General features: G+C 44.3%; 2 protein-coding genes across 2 annotated transcripts in view; one reads left to right on the top strand and one right to left on the bottom strand.

The window, feature by feature from the left end:
- Churc1 (churchill domain containing 1) overlaps positions 1-11544 on the top strand; it is a 21998-nt gene extending 10454 nt beyond the window's left edge. The window contains exons 3-4 of the mRNA XM_005399116.2: positions 373-443; positions 7649-11544. Of these exons, the coding sequence (XP_005399173.1) occupies positions 373-443; positions 7649-7741 (164 nt within the window). The 3' untranslated portion in view covers positions 7742-11544. The remainder of the gene's footprint in view (positions 1-372; positions 444-7648) is intronic.
- Positions 11545-15334: 3790 nt separating this feature from the next.
- Gpx2 (glutathione peroxidase 2) lies at positions 15335-19583 on the bottom strand. The gene is made up of 2 exons (XM_005399115.2): positions 18263-19583; positions 15335-16008 (listed from the first exon to the last, which is right to left on the bottom strand). The coding sequence occupies exons 1-2, from the start codon at positions 18482-18484 to the stop codon at positions 15658-15660; spliced, it is 573 nt and encodes a 190-aa protein (XP_005399172.2). The 5' UTR covers positions 18485-19583; the 3' UTR covers positions 15335-15657.
- Positions 19584-21235: the final 1652 nt, after the last annotated feature.

The raw sequence follows: 21235 nt of genomic DNA, 5'->3' as shown, positions 1-21235 counted from the left end.
TTGGTTTTTATTAATGATTGATAATAGCACAGTTAATGTCATTCCTGAGAATTAAATCTTTTGCATAGTTAAATAGGTACAGCTAGTTTAAAAAACATGCTTATATATCCATTAATTGATTATTTTGGAGCACTTTCAGTGGAAATTAATGTATGCACATTATGCCTTTGAATTCAGAGCCTAAATTTATAGTGTTGCTGTATGACAGCTTATGGAGTTCTTAGGAAAGTCAGTATTATAACTGGTTTTCTTCTGTGTTACCTATGACAGAGCTAGTATTCTCTTCATAATATCTTGCTGAGAGTACAACTGCTACTCTTCTAAGAAACTTTCCAAGACTTAAATTATGTAAGTATCTTTTTGTTTTGGCAGATCTGTGTAAGAATTGTCATCATGTAGTGGCCCGGCATGAGTATACATTCAGTATCATGGATGAATTTCAGGTAAATATATGAATGTGGGTTGGCATGGGGGGGATAATAAAAGTAACCTTGAAAATCTAGGTATAGTTTTTATAAATGAAGTACTAGCAACTGTTAAAGATCTCTCTTCTACTTGTGCAGATTGAGACAGAAACTTTTAAATGTGGGTAGAGCTGTGAAAACCTGTTTTATAAATCAAAGTGTGTCATTGCTAATGATACCTCAGTCCTGTCTTTTTATTTATAAAGCACGATCTGTATGGCTTCTTAGGAAATTATTATTGTGCTTCCTTTTACTCTGCCCACTATGCAACTGCACAGTTGTTGGCTGTAAAGTTTGGCCTTTTCATGCCACATACTTGCTGGGCGTGGAAGTCTTGTCTTTTCTTTCCCTTTTTTTTTTCTTTTCTTTCTTTTTTTTTTTTTTTTTTTTTTCTTTCTTTCTTTCTTTCTTTCTTTCTTTCTTTTTTTTTGTCTTGAGGTAGGGTTTCACTGTGCAGTTCAGACTGGGCTTGAACTCAGAGATCCTCCTGTCTCAGCTTCCTGAGTGCCAAGATTACAGGCATGCACCACCACACCTGACCTTGGAAGTCTTGATAAAGACTTTGTTTTCCTAGCTGGCATATGGAGTTGAGCTGCTCTGTAATTATAGTACAGCCTACAGAGATATCTTAATATCATTTGTTCAGTAAAATTGCAAGGTGAATGTATCAAGTTTAGAAGAGGGAAACTGAACTAGTAGAAGATAAGGGATTTAGTATAAGGTTTGGTTTTCATGCAGTTGTGAGAGCAGTGGAAGAATTCTATGGGCTTCTGTGGCCTGTAGTATAGTCCTGAGGTTGCACATTCACAAATACCATGATCTCTAGAAAGCTGGACAGCAGATGAAGCCTGGGCCAGTGATGGCGAGCCTTTGAGAGCTTTCAGTGGTAACAAACAGTTGCTATAGGTTTGCCACCACTAGCCTAGGACAAACTGGAGCCTTTGATTCCCTTGTCATCTCCATTTTCAAGCCTTTAGATTGAGTTACTTTATTTTGTATGAAGTACATAGTTGTCCATAGGATATAAAAATTAGGTTACTCTGGGCATGGTGGCTCACACTTATGACTGTAGCACTTGGGGGTTGTGCAGGAGGATTGCAAGTTCAAGGCCAGGGTGGACTACATAGGGCAACCCTGTTTCAAAATACCCAGGATAACTTATCAGATTAGAGCCTTTAACAGTCAAGGGAAAGGCTGAGGGTGTAGTTCACTGGTAGACTGCTGCCTTTTACGCACAAGGCCCTGGGTTTAATCCCTAGCACTGACAGAAAAAAAAGAAAAAAAACTGTAAAGAGAATTTTGTCTTTTTGACTAAAAATATGGGTAGTGCTTTAATTAGGAAAAACAAAGCCTCCCATAACAGAGTAATAAAATAGTGCAAGTCCTCTTATTTATGTTTTCTTTAATGTGGAAGAAAGTGTTTAGCTTCCCATCATAATCTGGTCTGATATGTAGTAGTTAATCTAAGTAACATCCAAAGTACTAACTATTCAGCATTCAAAAATTATGCCTAAAAGATACTTAGAGGGCTGGCTGGAGGTGGTAGAGGGCTTGCCTAGCATATGTGAGTCCCTAGATTCAGTCTCTAGCGCTGAAAAAAAACATACAGTGATACCTCAGTTCATGAATGCTTTTGTTTACAAACAACTTGGCTCATAAACAAGCATTTGGTAAAATTTTGTTTTTGTTTGCAAACTCTGCATTGGGTGACATACATGACTGCAGCGATCTTTCCCACATGAACACAAACGTGGCCATCTTTTGTAGAATCGTGGAATGAGTGAAGTTTGTGAACCGAGGTGCCACCACTGTATTTATGTGACATGTGTGGTTTAAGGCAAAAATTAAGATCACTGTGAATGAGCAGAGATAAAATAGAGGAATGAACATCTCAAGGGCTTAAAGAAACAACTCTACCTTTTTATGAGACGAAAGGAGTACTTACAGCAATTTTCCATAAGCCTTTGTGAGCCTTTTGGAACACTGAATGCGTGTGGAGATTGCCTGTTTATGTCCTCACTGATCCACTGTAAATCATTGCCATAGATCCAAGTTTCCTTGATTTTCCTTTGACTGAATGTGGCCATTTTCGGAGATGTCCCAGAAATTTCTGGGTAGGGTAGGGAAAATAAATGTAAAGGAAGATGACTAGTGTTTACAGTGCCTAGATAGTGTGAATTTGTGTTAGAGAAACTCTTAGCCAAGTATGGTGGCGCACACTGGTAATCCCAGCATTCTGGGAGGCTGAACCAAGGTGCTTCAAGTTCAAACCCAGTCTAAGCAATTTAGTGACTTAATAAGACCCTGTCTCAATATTTACAACAGTTTTTAAAAGGTGCTTGAGTTATAGCTTAGTGCAAAGGCATGGGGTTCAATTCCTAGTACCACCAAAAGTTTTTTTTAAAAATGCTCTTAAACCAAACTCTTGCTGGATGTAGTGGCACATACCTGTAATCCCATCACTCAGAAGCTGAGGCAAGAGGATCACTGCAAGTTCAAGGCTAACCTGGGCTACATAGTGAGCTTAAGGCCAGCCTGCACTACAAAGGGAGACCCTGTCTCTAAAACAAAACAAAAAACCCAGACTCTGTACCTCATCTTCTTGCTTGCTCTCTCACTCTCGCTCTTTCTCAACATCCACTGTCCCCACCATATTCTGTATGTTGTCATCAGATGATTTTTCTTAAATGATTTTCAGGCCACCTCCTTGGCTTTTCCGAAGCTCATCTTTGGCTGTAATATGATATCAAATCTCCTTTTCTCAAGACTCCTACTGGCTGGGCTGTCTCGGTTTCCATTTATATATCTCATTTTTTGTGAGTCTTCCTTAAGTATACTATATGGATATAACATTGTCCCAACTTTAGACCCTTCCTTCCTTCTTGGATAGGAAGGTTTTTATTTCCTCCTTGCCAATGCTACCCTACCTCATTACCTCATTTCCTTTGGAGTCACATCTTCTATGTTAGCATCCCCTTTTATGGAATTTTTTTAATTTTTTCTTTTTTTGAGACAGTCTCACACTTAGTCCAAGTTGGGCTTGAATTCACTATTTAGCCCAGGCTGGCCTCAAACTCAGGACAGTCCTCCTGCCTCAGCCTTCTGGGTGCTAGGATTACAGGCGTGCACCACCACATCCTGCTTTGGGAATTTAATTTTTTTAACATTAAACATATTTGTTCTTTATTAAAAGTAAATTTTAAAAACGGCATGGTTTCTCATGCCTATAATCCTAGCAATTGGGAGGCTGAGGCAGGAGAATTGTCATGAGTTCAAGGTCAACCTGGGCTATATTGAAATTCAAGGCCAGCCTGAATGAGTGAGACCTTGTCTCAAAAAACAACAAACAAAAACAGTTTTTAACTTTCTACTGACATACTTCTGTAATTTATCTGTAATCTTCTCTTTCCTTTTGCTTGTTTACTTGAATAGGTCTTTACCCTTTTCTTTATTTTCTTATATTCCTCTTAATTACATACAAACTGGTTTTCATTTTTACTTGACTAAAACTAGCCACCCAAGGTTTCCCGTAATCTAAACAAATCCTGTGATGTTTTTTGCCTCTGTTCTTAACTCTCAACATCTTTTCTGGATCTAGTTTTGTTAACCATTGTCTTTTTGTAGCATTTCATCCCTTGGGTTCCATAGTGCTTGGCTGACTTTCCTTTAAAATCATTTGCACTGCTTCTTTGCATTTTCTCTCTTTTCTTTGCTATTTTCCTCTGATTTCTCTGAACTTTGGTCTGTGGTCTGGAACCTTCTCTGTTCTCCCTCATGGAGGCCATGCATGAGTATTCAGTCTCTTAGATGAGATATCTGTCAGATCTCCTTCCCTGACCCTAACCCTGAGCTGTCCTCCTTTTGTCCTTTGTTTGTCTTGCTTTTTTCAAGCTTGACAACAAGCCTATGTCTGCCATGTGAAGGACCATACCCGCCCAAACCTAAGTTAACGCCACCGTGGAGTTAACCTCAGTAAGTGTGTTGTTCTGCACTCGCCTGCTAACACCTCTCCAAGTGCAGCTTCTTTCCCTCTTACTCCATGGGGGACCCGCTTCCTGTTTTCTGTATTGCCGACCTTTGTGCTTTTTCCTTGATTTGAAATGTCCTTTTCTGTGCATTCAGCCCAATTAAATCTTACCTCTTTCTGGTGGCTCTTGAATTGTATCGTCTTGTCCTTGATGGTGCAGCCTATGCTGTATTCTCCCTTTTGTGAACTTTTCTCACACTTGCATCAGGTCCTGAATCAAGTGAATGGCCACTTAGGCACTTCTTCCCCAGCCTGATAACCCCATTAAACTTTTCATTCTCAGCTGCTGTGACACATCCTTGTCCCCACCCTTTTAATGTATTGTGAATATCTTATGGGAAATTTACACATAGTCGCAAGTATATTAACGTCTACTACCTAGCTTTGGGTTGCTTTATGTATACTTCACCATTCCCATAGCTTCCCACAGGATTATCGTGAGGTAAATCCAAAACATCACTATTTCTATAAATATTTCATTGTATATCTCTAAATGGTAAGAATTCGGTTTTTAAAACAATTACAATTATTGCACAAGGTAAGAGTCTTCTGATGGCAAGACTGTAGGTGAAGGCGGAGACAGAAGTACGGAGTTTAAATGGAAGATACAAGTAGTTACAGTTATTGTTGTTTGTCAGAATCCACTGGTAAAAGCCCCTTAAGTGCACTATGTGTTACCTCCGGAAACAAGAGGGCAGCTGTTTCAGGAAAGCTGAAACTGCTTTCTTTCCTTCGTGGGCTACAAAAGGAAAGGAGAAGAGAGGGTGTCAGAACTGAACAGGGATGAACAGGAAAAAAGGACCAAAGGACCTTTCAGATAAAGGATCTGACCTTACCACAAGGTGCTTTTGCCACACCACTCCCTTCTAAGTCCTTATCCCTAGGTCCTGCCCAGGTGGAGCCTCTGAGGGTCCCTTGGATGACTGTAGGGTTTTATTCTCCCAACTTACAGTTTTGCTAAAAGGTGACCTAATCCCGTCTCTATTCTTGGCAGCACAGAGACCTGTGTTTCCAGCATCCTTTGTTAGAATCCTATTCACACCTTCCCAGAGAGCACTGCTATATATGACTAGAGTCTATAGCACTTAAACAACATCAGTTTAAGAGTTTCAGATATTCTTGGGAACCTAACTGCCACAAATATAACGTTACCTCCGTGGGAAACTGTTTTTGAATTCCAGCCAAGTGACTTACGATGAAGTTTGTCTAGAAAGCTGATAAGTTAAAGATTACAGGTACAATCAGTCCCACTGATTGAGTTATCTTGCCAGATTATAGTATCTGTTTGATTTATTTTTTTCTTCCAAGATAAATTATAAATTTTTTAAGATCAAACTTTGTCCTTGCCTTCTTTCATATCTGCCAGTGCACCTAGTGCAACATAGGCACCTAGTATAAACTTGTCAAAGAATAGATTGTTGAAAACTCAGATATTGTCTAACGTCTCCCATTTTCCCTTTTTGATTCTATTACTTTTCTCATCTGTAAGAGGTTGCCATCCCCACTAGTAATGTGTCTTAGGATTAAGTAGTAGAAGTGCTTGAGAACAGTAAAAGATCCTAGCATGGATTTTTATTTTATTCTAATTTCATGGGACTAGTGTTTGTTCTCTGAACTCTAGCCTCCATGTATTTCTACTGTGTATATAAAGTAGACTTGAAAATAAGTGTGAGAACTGGGGATGTGGCTCAGTGGTAGAGCACTTATCAGCCATGCACAAGGCCCCAGGTTCAGTCTCCAGCACCATAAACAAACTTAAGAATTGTGGTCTTAACGAAGTAGTTTTTCTGCTGCTGGAGCTAAGCTCCCTGAATGAATTCCAGTGGGAAATGGAACGGCAGTTGTCTGCTTCTCAGTATGTTCTGTTGCTGCTGCTTATTTGTGTGGTCCTTTCTAGTGACTGCTCACTAGACCCAAGAAGCACAAACTGCCTAGACTGATGAATTTCCAGACAGCTAGCAACATTGTGTGAGGAACTACTGGCAGATTAAACACAGATGTGTTCCTAAAGAAGAGAAAAAAATTAATTAAAAAATGTGTCTCTGTAGTTTATGACTATTATTAAATATTCCTGAAAGGGACAGCCATATGAATAGGACTTTGCCCTAAGGATTTTTGCCTAAAATAAAATACCTCTCTCACCAGTCTGGACATCTGTTAAGCCCAAGAAACATAAAAACTTTAAATACATGAAATTGTGGGCAATTAAACATTTAAGTATGAGGTATGGCATTCTAGTAAATTTAATATACTTGTTTTTTTTTTTTTAGAATAGATAAAAATAGCATTTTCAATTTGAGAATTTTGTTCCCTCTTTTTTTTTTTTTTCCTCCTACTGCATATTAGTGTTAAATATTCTAGAAAAGAACAGTTCTAAGAACAGAAATTCGTCCTTATGGGCCTACACTCAAACTGTTCAAGTACTAAGTTAAATGTGTGTGCTAAGACCCAGAAATAGCCATTTCCAAGGTGATATTCATGTATATGTGTTAAACAAGAGCATCAGCATGTATTCACTTATGTAAACAAAAGACTCCGGGGACTACAGAATAAACCTGAAATACTGCTTAACGGTGTTTTTGTTTTGTTCTGTTTTTTGTTTTTGGTCTTTTTGAGACAGTGTCTCGCTAGGCAGTTCAGGCTGGCCCTGAGCTCACTTTGTAGCCCAGGCCGGTCTCGAATTCACAAGGATCCTCCTGCCTCAGTCTCCTGAGTGCTGGGATTACAGACATGCGCCACCACCCCTGGCTGCTTAATGGTATTGAAAAAATTGATCCAAGCTGGGAGAAGAGATCAAATGCCTATAATGCCAGCTACTTGGAGCCTGAGGTAGGATCACAAGTTTAAGGCCAGCTGGGCATCTTAGTGAGATCCTGTCTCAAATTTTATAAATACATACATACATACATACATACATACCCACACAAGCAAGCCTGAGGATATAGTTTAGTGGTAGAGTATGCCTGAGTTCCATCCCCAGCAGCACTGAAAAAGGAAGGAGGGAAGACGGAAGGAAGAAGAGAAGGAAAGAAGGAAGGAAGTTACAGAATGTTCAGAAAGAATATCTATGACAGTTTATAGAGAAGAACTTTACCAGAGTTGGTTAGGAAACATTTTGCTGTCCCTTGCAATAATTCTGCACTTTGTCTTGTTCTAGGAGTACACCATGCTGTGTCTGTTATGTGGCAAGGCTGAAGATACTATCAGTATTCTCCCTGATGACCCTCGACAAATGACTCTGTTATTCTGAGACTCCTCCAGTTCTGTTATGCCTGTGTTTGGTTGGTTTACAGTGCAGCAAGCCTGATAGTTTATCTCATAGAGAATGTTCTTTGTATATTTTTTTTCTTTCCTAGGCGTACGTGTTCTTTGAAACAGAAAGTGATTCAAGGGATTGTTGTTCCCTAGAGCTGAGTTCTAATGCTGAGGTTCCCAGTCACGTGAGAGCAGCCACACTGAGACATTTTTGTTAGCAGTCATTTGGCCAGAAAAGAATTTGAATGAATGCACACTTAGTGTCCAGATCTTGGTTTCTCATAAAAGAACCAGGATTTCTTGGAAAGTGGTTGGTGGAGTAGGGCAGCAAATATGCAAGGTGGGCCTGAAGCATCTTGGGCCTCCAGAAATTAAATTACTAAAATTATTTTAAAATCTGTGATTGAGCCAGGGATTTAGCTCAGTGGTGCAGTGCCTACCTGGCAAGCATGAGGTCCTGAGTTCGATTTCTGGTACCCCCCCCAAAAAAATAGGAGAGGTGGGTATTTTCCCTAAGTAAATATATATTCCCTAAATAAATATTTCTAAAATCTGTCACTGACAATATGTCAAACAAAAGGGCCAAGTGAAGGAGTTCCCAGTGATTAAAGCTGGACCTGAGACAGACAGGGAGCCTGACTCTCATTTTCCCTGTGCCAGCTGGAGGGGCGGGGATGTGACTGGGCTGGTTGCCAGCCTACCCCCTTGCTTCCCATTGTCCCCCCGTGAACCCCAGTAAACTGGGTCAGTTTGCTTCCTTGTCCTTCCTGGCTGATCTAGTGGTGTACTCATTGGCTATCAGACCACCATTCTCCAGTCCAGCATGAGTGCGGCCAGGCACATGTGCCCTTTCTCCACACCTGCCACTTCGTGTGAAACTAAAGAACAGAGAGCGTACCCTGGAGTGGCTAAGATCAGGAAGGGGGGAATCTGGGCCTCTTAATTGCATACCCAGCATTCGTAGCACACTTTCAGTCCTCGCCCTCACTGAAATAGGCCTGTAAGCTGCTGTATAAGCAGCATTCCCCAACTGCGTATATAGGTTTTGATATGGAAGCGCTCCCTCCTGTGTACTGGCCTCCCTGTGCTATAGCAGAGACCCTGCTAAAGACTTGCTTTGGTTTTCCTGTAAACCATCTTATGATTTATTTTTTGGGTAGTGTGGGCTCTAAAAATCCTATAAATTTATTTGGGATTTTTATCTTTGGAATGCAGTTATTTCCAAAGAAAGACAAAACAAAAAGCAAAAAAAACCCAGAGCTGCTGTTAACACAAAGGAGGTCCAGAGAGCAGCAGCCAACAGAGACCAGCAGCAGATACCAGCACTCAGTAGGGTCAATCTACAGTGTCCAGCACAAGCTGGCATTGGACAGTGAAAGCCAGCAGCAGTAACCAGCAAGCAGCTGGCCGCGTCAACTGTAGGCAGCCAGCATCACCTGGTGCCATTGGCGCTGCTAGCAGAGCTGCCCTTTGCCAAGTCACGATTTCTATCTGAATCGAGCAAAAGAACCCTAGGTTGATTCGCAACAGAACAATTTGAGCAACAAAATGAAGTGGGATTGGATTTATAACCTAAGCCACGTAATAAATATCCATGAGTTCACACTGACGTGACCAAGCAGATGGGTGAATGAATAAATGGGAGTAGACAAATCTGTGCAGAATTCTAAATGATTTCTGTAGATAAGCCCTACTCTTTAAGGATGTGCTGTGTATAGTGACTTGTTTCCAAAGAGTGAAAAGGAGGGAAAAAGTAACTACCAAGAGGAAACCTGATAAACAGTAGCTAAGCCAGATGATACCATCACTAGCGTTAACCATGTTGGTAGCACATACCCTTAATAAGATGTGAGAAGAATGGCATTTACCCTGTGATCTTCCAAAAAGCCACTGTAATCATGAGAAAAAAACATACAAGTCCCAGCTGAGCCAATTCTGCAAAATACGTGACCAGTACCCCTCAAGACTATCAAGGTCATCAGAAACAAGGAAAGCCTGAGAAACTGTCAGAGGTAAAAAGAGCCTAAGGAGACGTGATACCCTAAACGGGACCCTGCACCGAAATGATGGGAAATCTGAATAAAGTATGGGCTTCAGTTAATACCGTATAATGAGTAGAATTCCTTCAAAGGGATCTTGAATATCTTACTTGCATTGTTGAAAGAGCACTGGCTTGGGGATCATAACCTGTAGCATTTTGGCCTCTCTGCTGTTTGGTAGTAATATAACCATTACACATAGCATTACCCTAGACTTCATTGTCCTAGTTCTATAAATTTGGGCTGTTATTCTTTCACAGTAATGGTAGAAGATTTGGGTACATTAATAAGTATAAAATACTTTGGAAAGCACATAAAATACTCAGCTGGGTGGCTTCAGTTTCTCAAAATTAAATGGGTCAGGCATTAGAAACAAAATTATTTCCTCTTCATATTTAAGAGATTTGGAAGTTCTGAGCTAAAGCTTTGCTTGTATGAGGAAGGAAAATAGGCGTGAAAGCCATGCCTGGTATAAGCCTGTAATCCCAGCACTTGGGAGGCTGAGGCGGTAGGATTGCCGCAAGATCAGAGCCAGCATGGGCTACAGTAGTGAGCTCAAGTTCTTCAGTTTCTGTGCTTGAGAAAACCATGCTTCTGGACCACACTGTGTGGAGCCATTAAAAAGATCCTAAGACCACACAGATCAGAAGAAAGGAATAGGGCTAAGTAACTGAGAAAATGCCTCCTCTTGATACTGATGTACTGTTCTACAGTGGCCATCTGGAAGGTAATGAATGTCCTGTAAAAGAGTTCAGTGTTTGTGTGAGGGCTGATCATAGAGCAGGTGGTGTGTGACCACATGGAGGAGATTATCGCCTTCCATTTGAAGGAAGCAGGGTTGGCCACAAAATAAAATTGCTGAAGTAAGTGCAAAGAGAAATTCTCATAGAATGCAGAGGAAAAGGCCGAAGAAATTAAAATGAACAAAGAAGAGAAAAAGGAATGTAGAGGGCCTCTCCAGGAGGGAGGATCTATGTGTAACAGGAATACTGGAAACAGAGCACAAAGCAATAAAGCTGAAATTGTAATTAAGGAAGTAATTGAAGAAAACTATCCAGAGTTGAAGAATGAAGTAGGCCTGCAAATGAAGAAGGCTCACAGGGTATCTTGAATGAGAAGAAAACAACACCTAGATAGATCCTCATTTGATTTCATGAGTAAAGAAAAAATTTTACAAGTAATCCAGACCAAGAAATCAGGTTACATATAAAGGGACAAAAGTCAGAGTGACCTGAGATATTTCTCTTGCACTTCTAAATGCCAGAACACAATGGAACAATGTCTTCGGAGTTTTAAGGGAAAATACTTTTGAATCGAACGGTAACACCCTGCCAAGTTAATATTTGTGTATGAAAACAACTGGAAGACATTCTCAGATACCAAGGGGTTAAGAAAGTGTATCAACTAAGAACCTCTGAAAATTTTGCTGAATTATTTACTGCAACCAGTAGAAAAAAAGAGTAGAGAGATAATTGTATGAAAGATTCGATGGTTAAAACTAACTAAGACCTGGGTGTGGTGGTACATGCCTGTAATCCCAGCACTCTGGAGACTGAGGCAGGAGGATCTCCATGAGTTCAAGGCCAGCCTGCACTACAGGGCAAGACTCTGTCCCTCGTTGGAGTTTGCAAATACTTCCAACCTAGTCATTCAAAGGCCAGTAGTATAACCTTATATGCCCTTGCTGACATCTTCATCTATTGCAGAATGTATAGCTATATGTGCTTTCAACTATAAATTATAAAAAATTAAAACATAAGATCCTGTCCATGTATTTCAATATTATGGTGTTTTGTTATTTGGTTGGTTGGTTTTGACACATGGTCTTGCTGTGTGGTTTGGACTGGCCTTGAACTCGCTACATAGCCCAGACTGGCCTCGAGCTTGCAGCTCCTTTTGCCTCAGCCTCCCAAGAGCTGGGATTACCTGCCTAAGCCACCACACCCTGCTCTTGTGATGTTTTATCATCTCAAGTTCTGTGCGTCTAAAGAAATAAAGACCTCTTGGATCCAGTTCACTGAATTTCTACTTTCTGATCAAATAAAGAGGAACTAGACAAAAGGATTGATCTTCTTTGATCTCCCCTCCCTGAAATTTTAGAAGGAAAAGAATCACCTGTGTTGTCACTGGAAATGGGCAGGTCCTGGCCCTCATTTTCTTTACTTTGTGATGCACAGATCTGGCATCGGGCTAGGTAGGCTCTTGAAGTTAAGAGCTCACCCTGTATTTGCCTTGCATTGTTCTAGCTGTCTCTGTCTTTCTCTGATGGTGTTCGCTCGTCAGCTTGGGCACAACCAGATAGCTTCTGTTACTTGAATGTTATCACTAAGCAGTGTATGTTCCCAGTTCTTTATTTCAGCATCTCAAAAATCCTTCAGTTTCATTTTGTGAGAGAGGGTAGTTACTTGAGTGAGTTTGGGGATCTTGGTACTAAAATGTACTCCTTGACTAGTTATAGTGTGGTTGGTTAGAAAGGAATGACAGCTGGGTCTAGAATGGACTTTGCTGGGCAGGAATATAGCTCAGTGGAATTGTGCCTGCCTGGCAAGCACAGTGTCTCAAGTTTGATTCCTGGTCTGCCCCTAAAAAAATAGAATTGGCTTTGCTACCTGCTAATGGGGCATTGTAGCAAGTTATGTACCCTTTTGTATCTCAGTTTCTCCAAAGGAACAATGGAAACAGTTACACTTCACTCACAGTTTTAAAATCATATAAAATATAAGTGAAAGTATTTTGAATTTGTTGAGTGCTGTGTGCGGGTGGCTCTCAGTGGTCTACGTGAAGGAAAATTTGAGCTAGAAGAAAGCAGCATTATGGCTAAGAATAGGTGCTTTGGAGTCAGACTTTCAACTTCCAACTCTGCTTCTTACCACCTGTGTCTTTGGTAGGCATCCTGCCCGACTATCATCTCTAAATAGAGATGAAAATTCCTCACAGGATCTCTAAGAGGATTAAATAACCTCATGTATATAAAGTACTCAGCACAGTGTAGAACACAGCAAATATCCAATAAATTATAGTTTCGATGATGGTGGTGATGGTTCTAGGCATGTATGTCTGATCTCAGCTCCTGGTTTAGACGTGCATGGCCTGCCTGGGTCATGTTGAGTGAAGAGGGCTGCAAATAAAACATACAATACAATTAATGTGTATAAGTCACAAAACTTCCCTTTTTAAAACATGATAACAAAGTGTGTCCAGTCTGCAGACCACGGGTTGGACATGCCTGATAGGGTTTGGCTAGGTGTTTCTTAAACTAAGAGGATAGAGCTGTGGGAGGATAGTCACAGAGATAATCATGAGCCAGCCTTGGTGGCATACAAACCCGTAACTACAGCTACTTAGAGGCTGTAGCAGGAGGATCATGAGTTTGAGACCAGCCTGGGCAACATAGGAAGACTGTCTGGAAAAAAAAAAAAAAAAAAAAAACTGGCCAGCTATGGTTGCACACCTATAATCCCAGCACTTGGGAGGTTGAGGCAGGGGGATCTCTGCAAGGTCAAGGCCAGCCAAACTACATAGCAAAACTGTCTCGGAAAAAAAAGAATCACCAGTTTCAGTCTCTCTACTTAGTACCTAAAATCATTTCTTCCAAACTGTATTTTCTGTGAGAGCCCTCAGAGACTCGATTGTCTCTGTCATTCCTCTAAATTGAGCAGCAGCCTCTCAGTGCTTCTTGCGGAACTTGTTAATGAGACTTTTCCCTACTTCTAAGTCCCCCGGGAAATCTGATTGCAAGATTGTGTTTATCCAGGAAAGTGGTGGTTGCGTGAAAATTTTGCCTTTTCTGTTGATGACCATGAGCTGCTGCTGAGGACAAAAAGGAGGGGACAAATAAGCTAAGGAAAACAAAATAAAGGAACAAGGAAAGATTTAATAAAACTAAAGATCTTTGTGAAGCAGGTTTCTCCTGGGCTGCCTCTCCTGTCTCCTGAGCCAGACCGGTCAGCACTTGTCTGAAGCAGGTGGCATTTCCCCTGCCCAAGTGAAGAGATTTCTTTCTAGCATGATGGCCCCTTCGCCTCTCTGCAGGGTCACTTACACTGCATTGCCTATTCCTTTGGGAATCCCTAAATAATTATTTCAACTTGATCCTCGTTGGAAAGACCCAAAACATTGAACTGCTGAATTGGGCACTAAAATGTCGATGGCACAGCCACCCCTGGGGTAGCTGCTCTGCTACTGTAGGTAACAGTAGGGTACAGCGCTCGAGATGATGAACAAATCATACAGCACCCAACATGAGTTACCTATTTCACTTAATCTGGGAAAGATTTGTCTCTGCAGTTATTGCACTAAAATCAGCAGCCCGCCCCAAAAGAATTCCTACCCCAGCTGTTGGCTTTAAAAGGAATCCGAAAGGCTTGAATTGTCAAGAGTCGATTAAGGTCAGCCTTAATTTAGCAGAAGGATGCCAGGGGATTCCCAGCACATCACTCAGGTTGTCCTTTCTAAATCAAGCTCAATGACAGAGCTTTTTGTCAAAGATCAGACAGTGGGGACCCTCAACTTCTGTTTCACATTTCCTTCTCAGAGATGGAAGTGCTTAGAAAGCAGTTATAGGGAGCGGATGAAAGGAGCATTTCCCACTCTGCACAGGGATTCTCACGCAGCGGGTCCAGTTTGGAGAATTGTCCCTTTGGTGTCCATTGAAGAGAAGCCAGACATCCCATCTAGTGGTGGAAGAAGAGAAAGCTGAAGGAGGAGCTTCCAGGAAAAAGCTTTTGTGGGCAAAGTGACAGGGCATGGGCCTCTCAGCAGGCGTCCTCTCTAGAACGTGACAGAGCCTGGCCATGGGGTGTCGGTGCTTTTTGAGTATGCCCGTGCTGGTTGGGGAGTGTGGGACACCACCCTTACAAAGCCGCTCAGCACACTGTCCTCACAGCAAAGCAGTCAGGTCAGCAGGTGGAACTGTCTGACTCTGAAGGCCGGACTCTCCCCCATCTCCACCCTCATGGAGAAAGAAAATGAACCCTGAGTCACACCTCTTTGTTTGCCTTGTGCCTCAATTTGCGACATCTATGGGTTTAAGAGCAAAGGTAGAATGTGAACTTTAAAAAAGGGAGAGTCAGGCAAAAGATCAAAGCCGTATTACTCAACACGGTAATCCAGAGAAGAATAAAATGATCCTGGTGTTCCCAGCAGCCGTACCCTATCCCTGAAAGTTGACCAACTGTCTTCAAAAAAGGGTCAAGGTAGTATCTAGTTGGCCTAGTTCCTGCAGTGTTGTGACGCCTTCCTAGTTACCGTTTCCCAACAGCTTCCTGATAAGTTCAGCTAAAGGGCCTGCTCTTTTCCTGCTCTTCACTCCCTTTTTTACCTTCTCTTTTCTCCCAGCTCTGGAAGAGTCATAAAATCATACAACCCTCATTTCCTGCAGTTCCAACTGCCGCTGTAAACCATAACCACTGCCTGCTTTCCAGCCATAGTGTATCCTCTTGATCCAAGTCTCCCGCTACCAACCCTGTGTGTGCTGCCCGCCCCCATCCCACCTGCAGTTTGTGCCACTCCTCTGCCCCTTGACAAGGAAGAAAAGACACAGAGCCCGGTTGTTTGCACACCTGCACTTTATTAGACTCAGCTAGCAGGCAGGCTCCAGCCATGCACACTTCTCGGACACCACCCGTAGCGTTTAGGAAGGTGCCGTCATTCTGTGAAGGCCAAGAGCCAGCCTGACCTAGAGCCCCAGGTGAATCCCAACCAGAGAGGAGAGAGAGGAGAAGGAAGCCGGGGATGGGAAGGGTAAGGCTCTGGGGGGAAGGGGGTGAGGTCAAGGGAAAGTTTGGTCCAGTGGCACCCTGAGGGCGCACTGCATCCTGGGAGAACACCGAGGGACTGGACGGAGGAGGTCCTTGTGCCGAGCAGCTCACATCTATATGGCAACTTTGAGGAGGCGCTTGATGTCAGGCTCAATGTTGATGGTGTGAAAGGCGCGGCTGTAGCGTCGGAAGGGCTCCCCCTCTGGTCCTATGAGGAACTTCTCGAAGTTCCAGGACACATCTGAGCGCCGCACTGGACTCCACATGATGAGCTTGGGATCCGTCATGAGGGAAAACGGGTCATCGTGAGGGTAGGGGAGCTTGTCCTTCAGGTAGGCGAAGACAGGGTGCTCGTTCTGCCCGTTCACCTCACACTTTTGGGCAAGAGTAAAGGTGGGCTGGAATCCACCCCCAGGGCGGACATACTTGAGACTGTTCAGGATCTCCTCATTTTGACAGTTCTCCTGGGGGCAGAAAAAGAACGCGGAAAGGGAAGGGGGAAATGAAGAACACACCGCCTGCAAATCTTTCCGCCTCCTTCACTCCCTTCCCAAGGTCATTATCCTCCCCTTCCCTCCCCCTCCCCTCCCCCTTTTCCTTTCTCACTGACACACTCCGCAGGGTGAGCTCTCCTTTTCCCTCTTGGAATGTTCTCCCTCCCGCTATTGCTTTACAGTGTGCTAGGCCGCTTCTGAGAGTTCTTACAGTTCTGAACTACATTATTATTATTGCACTTAGTGATCAGACTGACCCCAGCTGTCCCTGCACAGTTCTGGAGTTACCGTCTGAATCTTCCAGGAACCTTGAATTTAGGGCAGAGAAAGAAGAGGAAAGGGGTTCTTTTTTTTTTGGTCTTTTTGAGACAGGGTCTCACTATGCAGTTCAGGCTGGCCTTGAACTCACTTTGTAGCCCTTCAGGTCATATCATACTACCTAGAACGTGTCTATGACATACCTACCTGCACATGCACACGCCTGCATCCTCCCTACCGCCGCCCGTCCTCTGCCAGTCCGTGCCTACCTTGTTCCTAATGACATGTGTTGAGCGCTTTCTTTGACTTTGCTGCACTGAGCTTCTCAAAGCAAGGGTGGAAGTAAGGCCCATGGGAATGGGATCCAGAGCTTCTAGCTCTCATCCTGCCTTGTCCTAGAACTCAAGTGCAAATAGGAGCAAGCTTGTACCCCTCCAAGGAACTTCAGTTTTCAGATGCCATAAAGGTAAAGCAAGTTAGAGACAACAAAGAGTGTTCTCTACGTGGAACTGCTCAGCGACCAACAGGAATGAATCAAACAGGATAGAGGGTTTAAGGCCCTAGAATATGCATGTGGGTCAGTTGAGAAGTGCTTGAGGGCTAAAGTTCATTGTAATTTTCCTTCCACTTCTAGGCCCCTATCCATAGCACCTCGTCTTCACTCCCTGTATTCAACTATGAATGCTTTAATTTAGAAGCTATTACCTGTCTTTCCCTCCCTACAGCCATTCCTATCCTGTACCCACTCAGCGCTCCCCACCCTCAACAACCCCAAAGGCCTTATTTCCCACCTCCTCCTCTGCAGTCTGAAAGTCAGTACCTCCCTCTGAGAGAAAGTTCTGACCTAGAGGACTAATGAGTACAGTCAGTTCCGGGCCATCACCACACTCCTGAGCCTCGGCTGATCTCTGTTAGACTTTTTATCTCTTAGTGCATGGCTGGCCGGCTCCCGGTGGGTCATGGACTCCTTCCAGCAACCACCTAGCTCAAACATGTTATAAGGCCAAAAGCATCAGGGCTGGAGATGCCTTTGCCCTTTCTGTCTATCCTGCCCTGGCAAAGGCTGGAAAGAGAATGGAGAGGGAAGGAGAGTGAGGGCAGTCATGGTTTGGGCTCTGGCTGGTCAGTCAGTGACACCCCCCCCCCACTTACTCCTTGCCCTGTCCTTGCCTTCGTGCTACTGTGAACTAAGGGAATTAAATTCAGAAGGTTCACTTGGGGACATTTGGTCTGCTGGTACAGTTAAAATCAGCGAGAACTGGAAGGCCCTAGACCATAGCTCGAGTGTGCAGGCTGGTCTGACACAACCTGGCTTGTTGCAGAGACGGAGGACACATGTGTGCCCATGGGAGTCTTGTCCCTGTTGCGGTCCTTCCTCCTTTTTCCATATTCACTTTCCACTGCTGATTTGAACAAATGAGTCTTCAATCTAAGTAGCCAGTTTGTATTTGCGTAGTACTTTATATTGTTCTAGTTACTTCCGTATATCTTATCCCATTAACCTCGCAATAGCCCTCTGAATTGATATGAACTCCGGTTTACAGATGAGTAATGTAAGAAAAATTGAGTGCCCTTTCCAAAGGCGTAGAGCCATTAAAGAGCAGGACTAAGATCTCTTGAGTCAGTCCAATCCTAGTTTGATTCGCAACTTTCTTTTCTGTCCACTCATTCAACAAATATTTCATGAGACCCTTGGCAGCTGGCACTGAGGATACAACAGAGAGAAGGCCATACCTGGCGCTTTCCTTCATGGGACAGAGCGGGGTGGCAGTAATACAAACACACACCTTCAGTGTTTGCCCTCAAAACTTACCTAGCCCTCTTGGTATTCACACGTACCTGAAGACCTAGCTAGGGAAAATGCAACTCTAGACTGTAAAACACATGGTCATTCACCCCTTTCCGTCTCCTCCTGGTCACACTACGTCGGCCCCGGTTCCCTGGTACCACACAAGCACCAGCTCACCTGATGTCCAAATTGGTTGCAAGGGAAGCCAAGAACCACCAAGCGCCTGGGAAAGCGGCACTGCAGCTCGTTGAGCTGGGTGAAGTCCCGGGTGGTCGTGCCTCAGAGGGACGCCACATTCTCAATCAGCACCGCCCTGCCGCGGAACGTGTTGAAATCTATCTTCTCTCCGTCCAGACTGATGGCGCTGAGGTCGTAGAAGGACTTGGCGATGTAGGCCATGGTGAAGAGCAGAGTGTGCGGTGGCGTGAGCCCACTTAAAGGCCTTCGGAGAGGGTGGGGAGGAAGGAGGAGCTGCAAAGGACAGGCAGGATCGATCGCACGGCGAGCCTTGAGCGCTCCCTGAATGACTTTGCAGAAACAAGCACCCACCTGTGTGAGTTGTTTGAACAAGGAGGTTGCTCCTCCTCCTCCGAGACTGAACAAGGCCACCTGGCTGCCCCACCCTGCTGGCAGCCTGGAAAGGGCCCACTTGATATCTATGAGCAGACTTGAATAATTCACTACTTGCAGGAAACCAGAGCCCTAAAGGTCAAATGGGGAGGAAAAAAGGGAGGGAGGAAGGCAAGATTGACTTCTGCTTGCCGCAGCAAGTGACTTTCCTTTGGCACAGGTGTTTTTGGAGCGCATTCCTTGGGTTGTGGCGTGAGAGATCAAAGTCTGGCAAGATCTAAAAGCTGAGGAAGAGAACTGAGGCTCATGCCCACCTTATAGGATGAAATCTATACAACTATTCACATTTTTCTACTAGCTGTTGCTCTCTATCAGGTCAAAGGTACAAAAATCAAAGGGACCCACGAGGACAACGTGTCATTTTCAAGTGCCTCGGTTTGCACCTGGCAGAAGAGGTGCAGTTGTGTTTGTCTTGAAAAGTCTTTCAGTGGGTGGCACTCCTTGTCCTGCAGAACGCTCCTGCCCTTGTCTCTGCACTGTACCATCTCTGGTGTATAGCTCCCCTCCACCTTGCCCCCCACGCCAGAGTCATGAGGATGCAGCCGCTGCTGGGATAATGCTGACGAGTCACAGCACAGGTGGGTAGACTCCGGGCGGGTGAACCGTTGTACCCATCCTCCCCTCGGATGAAGCTGCAATCCAAGACCTCTCAGAGGGCCTTGTGCCATGCGTCTCCCCACGGGAGGAAGGGTGTGGGGAGGTGAAGCTGCTGAGGTGCCAGACCCAGGAGGGCAGCATTGCAGGACATCTCAGGACCTGCTGAGGACTGGTGCGGGGCTCCCTCCCATCAGATGCCTACAGAAACTAAAAAGACCCAGAGGCCCCTTCATTCTTCAAGCATCCTCCAGCTAAACAAATCACTTTTCAAGTCACTTTTTAAAAGTGCCTGGGGGCTGGGGATTTAGCTCAGTGGCACAGCGCCTGCCTGGCAAGCAGAAGGTCGTGAGTTCTATTCCTGGTACCGGAAGAAAAGACAAAACAAACAAAAATAAATAAATAATAAATAAAAGTGCCTGACTTCTCCATCAGCAAAACCAGTAAGTAGGCCTTCCCTGGCTCTGGGAAAGTTTTCAGTAACAAGGCAGCTGTTTCCCAGAGAGTGTTTTCACAAGTAGACATCTGCTGGGAACTGTCTCCTAGAGCAAAGCATGAGCAAGGCTGGGGGCAGCAGGCCTTGAGACTGATTTACTGAGGAGATGGAGGAGCTACGCACCAGGGAGCACCCCGCTTTTCCCTCTTGTCGCTTGTTCCGGGCTTTTCAAGTACATGGGAACCATGCGTCTCAGCTGGCTGCTCCCTAAAAGCAAGTTTCCATTACCCAAGTGGGTTGGGATCTTTTGCCACCAGACGGGAAGAGGATACAGAGTGAAGTGTGTCCTCTGCTGAGGCTCAGCGCAGTTCCTGCATGCAGCCGACAAACGTCTCTTCCAGTGCACCGAGTCGGAGGGACTTGGCACCCACACTGGGTGAAACCTTAACATTAACTTGCAGGGTTATCTGCTTGCCTAGGGCTCCTCCCAGTACCTGGGCTTCCAGAGAAACCTCCTCTTCGCGGCTCCTTTGCAAGCCCTGTGTAGGCAGGCCACAGGAGTGGCGAGGAACAGGAATGTGCTCTCCTTTCCACCAGCTTAAGGTAGGAGTCTCCCGCCCCTTACAATTAGCTACAGCTGATGGGGTGCGCCGACACCGCCTGTTTCCAGCTTTACGCCTACTGGCCTGGCTCTCCTGGGCATGTCCTGGCGACTGTGTGGCCCTCGCAGCCTTCTGCAGGGCGCTGGTTGCTTTCTGAAGCAGCACTGGCTGCTTGGTGGGTGGGGCTCAGTTCTGACTGCAGATGAGAATTGCTTATAGGGATTTTCCTAAATAGAAATGCTGTTACGTGGGGCCCTTCGGCAGATCTTTGAAGCTCTCCAAGCACCCTCATCCTTATCAATTGAACATCGATAAAGACAACCACCCTCTCTCTTACGCAGTGATTGTTAGGGTCAGAGGAGATAAAGTATCACAAGTGCTCAGTGAACTATAAAACGTGGTTAAGTTCTTAAGACTGCAATTGCCCCAGCCTGTTTTACTTCTTCCTTCTACCCTTACCCCATTTCCCACCTCCTCAGCAAAGCCCTGTGCCCAAGTAAAGTGTTATCTACAGAACCCTGGGGTTCCAGGCTTTGTCTGCTCCCCCGGGGTCTCCAGTCACAAACCTGCATGATTACTCAGTCCCACCTCACACTTTCAGGAAGAGTTGTTCCTCACCCATCCTAAACAGATGAAAACTGCTTCGCTTTAGAGACCTCGTTGCAGCTTATATCTCATTATCCCTCCAAAAGCTTCACGTGGTCATTAGTGAAGCTTTGGGAGGTGGCTGGATCTAGGGCGTGTGCTGCTGGTATCAAGGATGTGATGTTGCGATTAAGGACGACCCACCCTGGGTGTGTGTGCTACGTGCCCTAAGGGTGTGTAGCCTGGCTAGGATGTAAGGTACAGAAAGAATGTGGCTGCTTGTCACTTGTCCCTTTGCTACCT

The sequence above is a fragment of the Chinchilla lanigera genome, unplaced genomic scaffold (genome assembly GCF_000276665.1).
Source record: "Chinchilla lanigera isolate Chin_1 unplaced genomic scaffold, ChiLan1.0 scaffold00065, whole genome shotgun sequence".
Lineage (NCBI taxonomy): Eukaryota > Metazoa > Chordata > Mammalia > Rodentia > Chinchillidae > Chinchilla > Chinchilla lanigera.
This window is presented reverse-complemented; position numbering and strand designations above follow the sequence as displayed.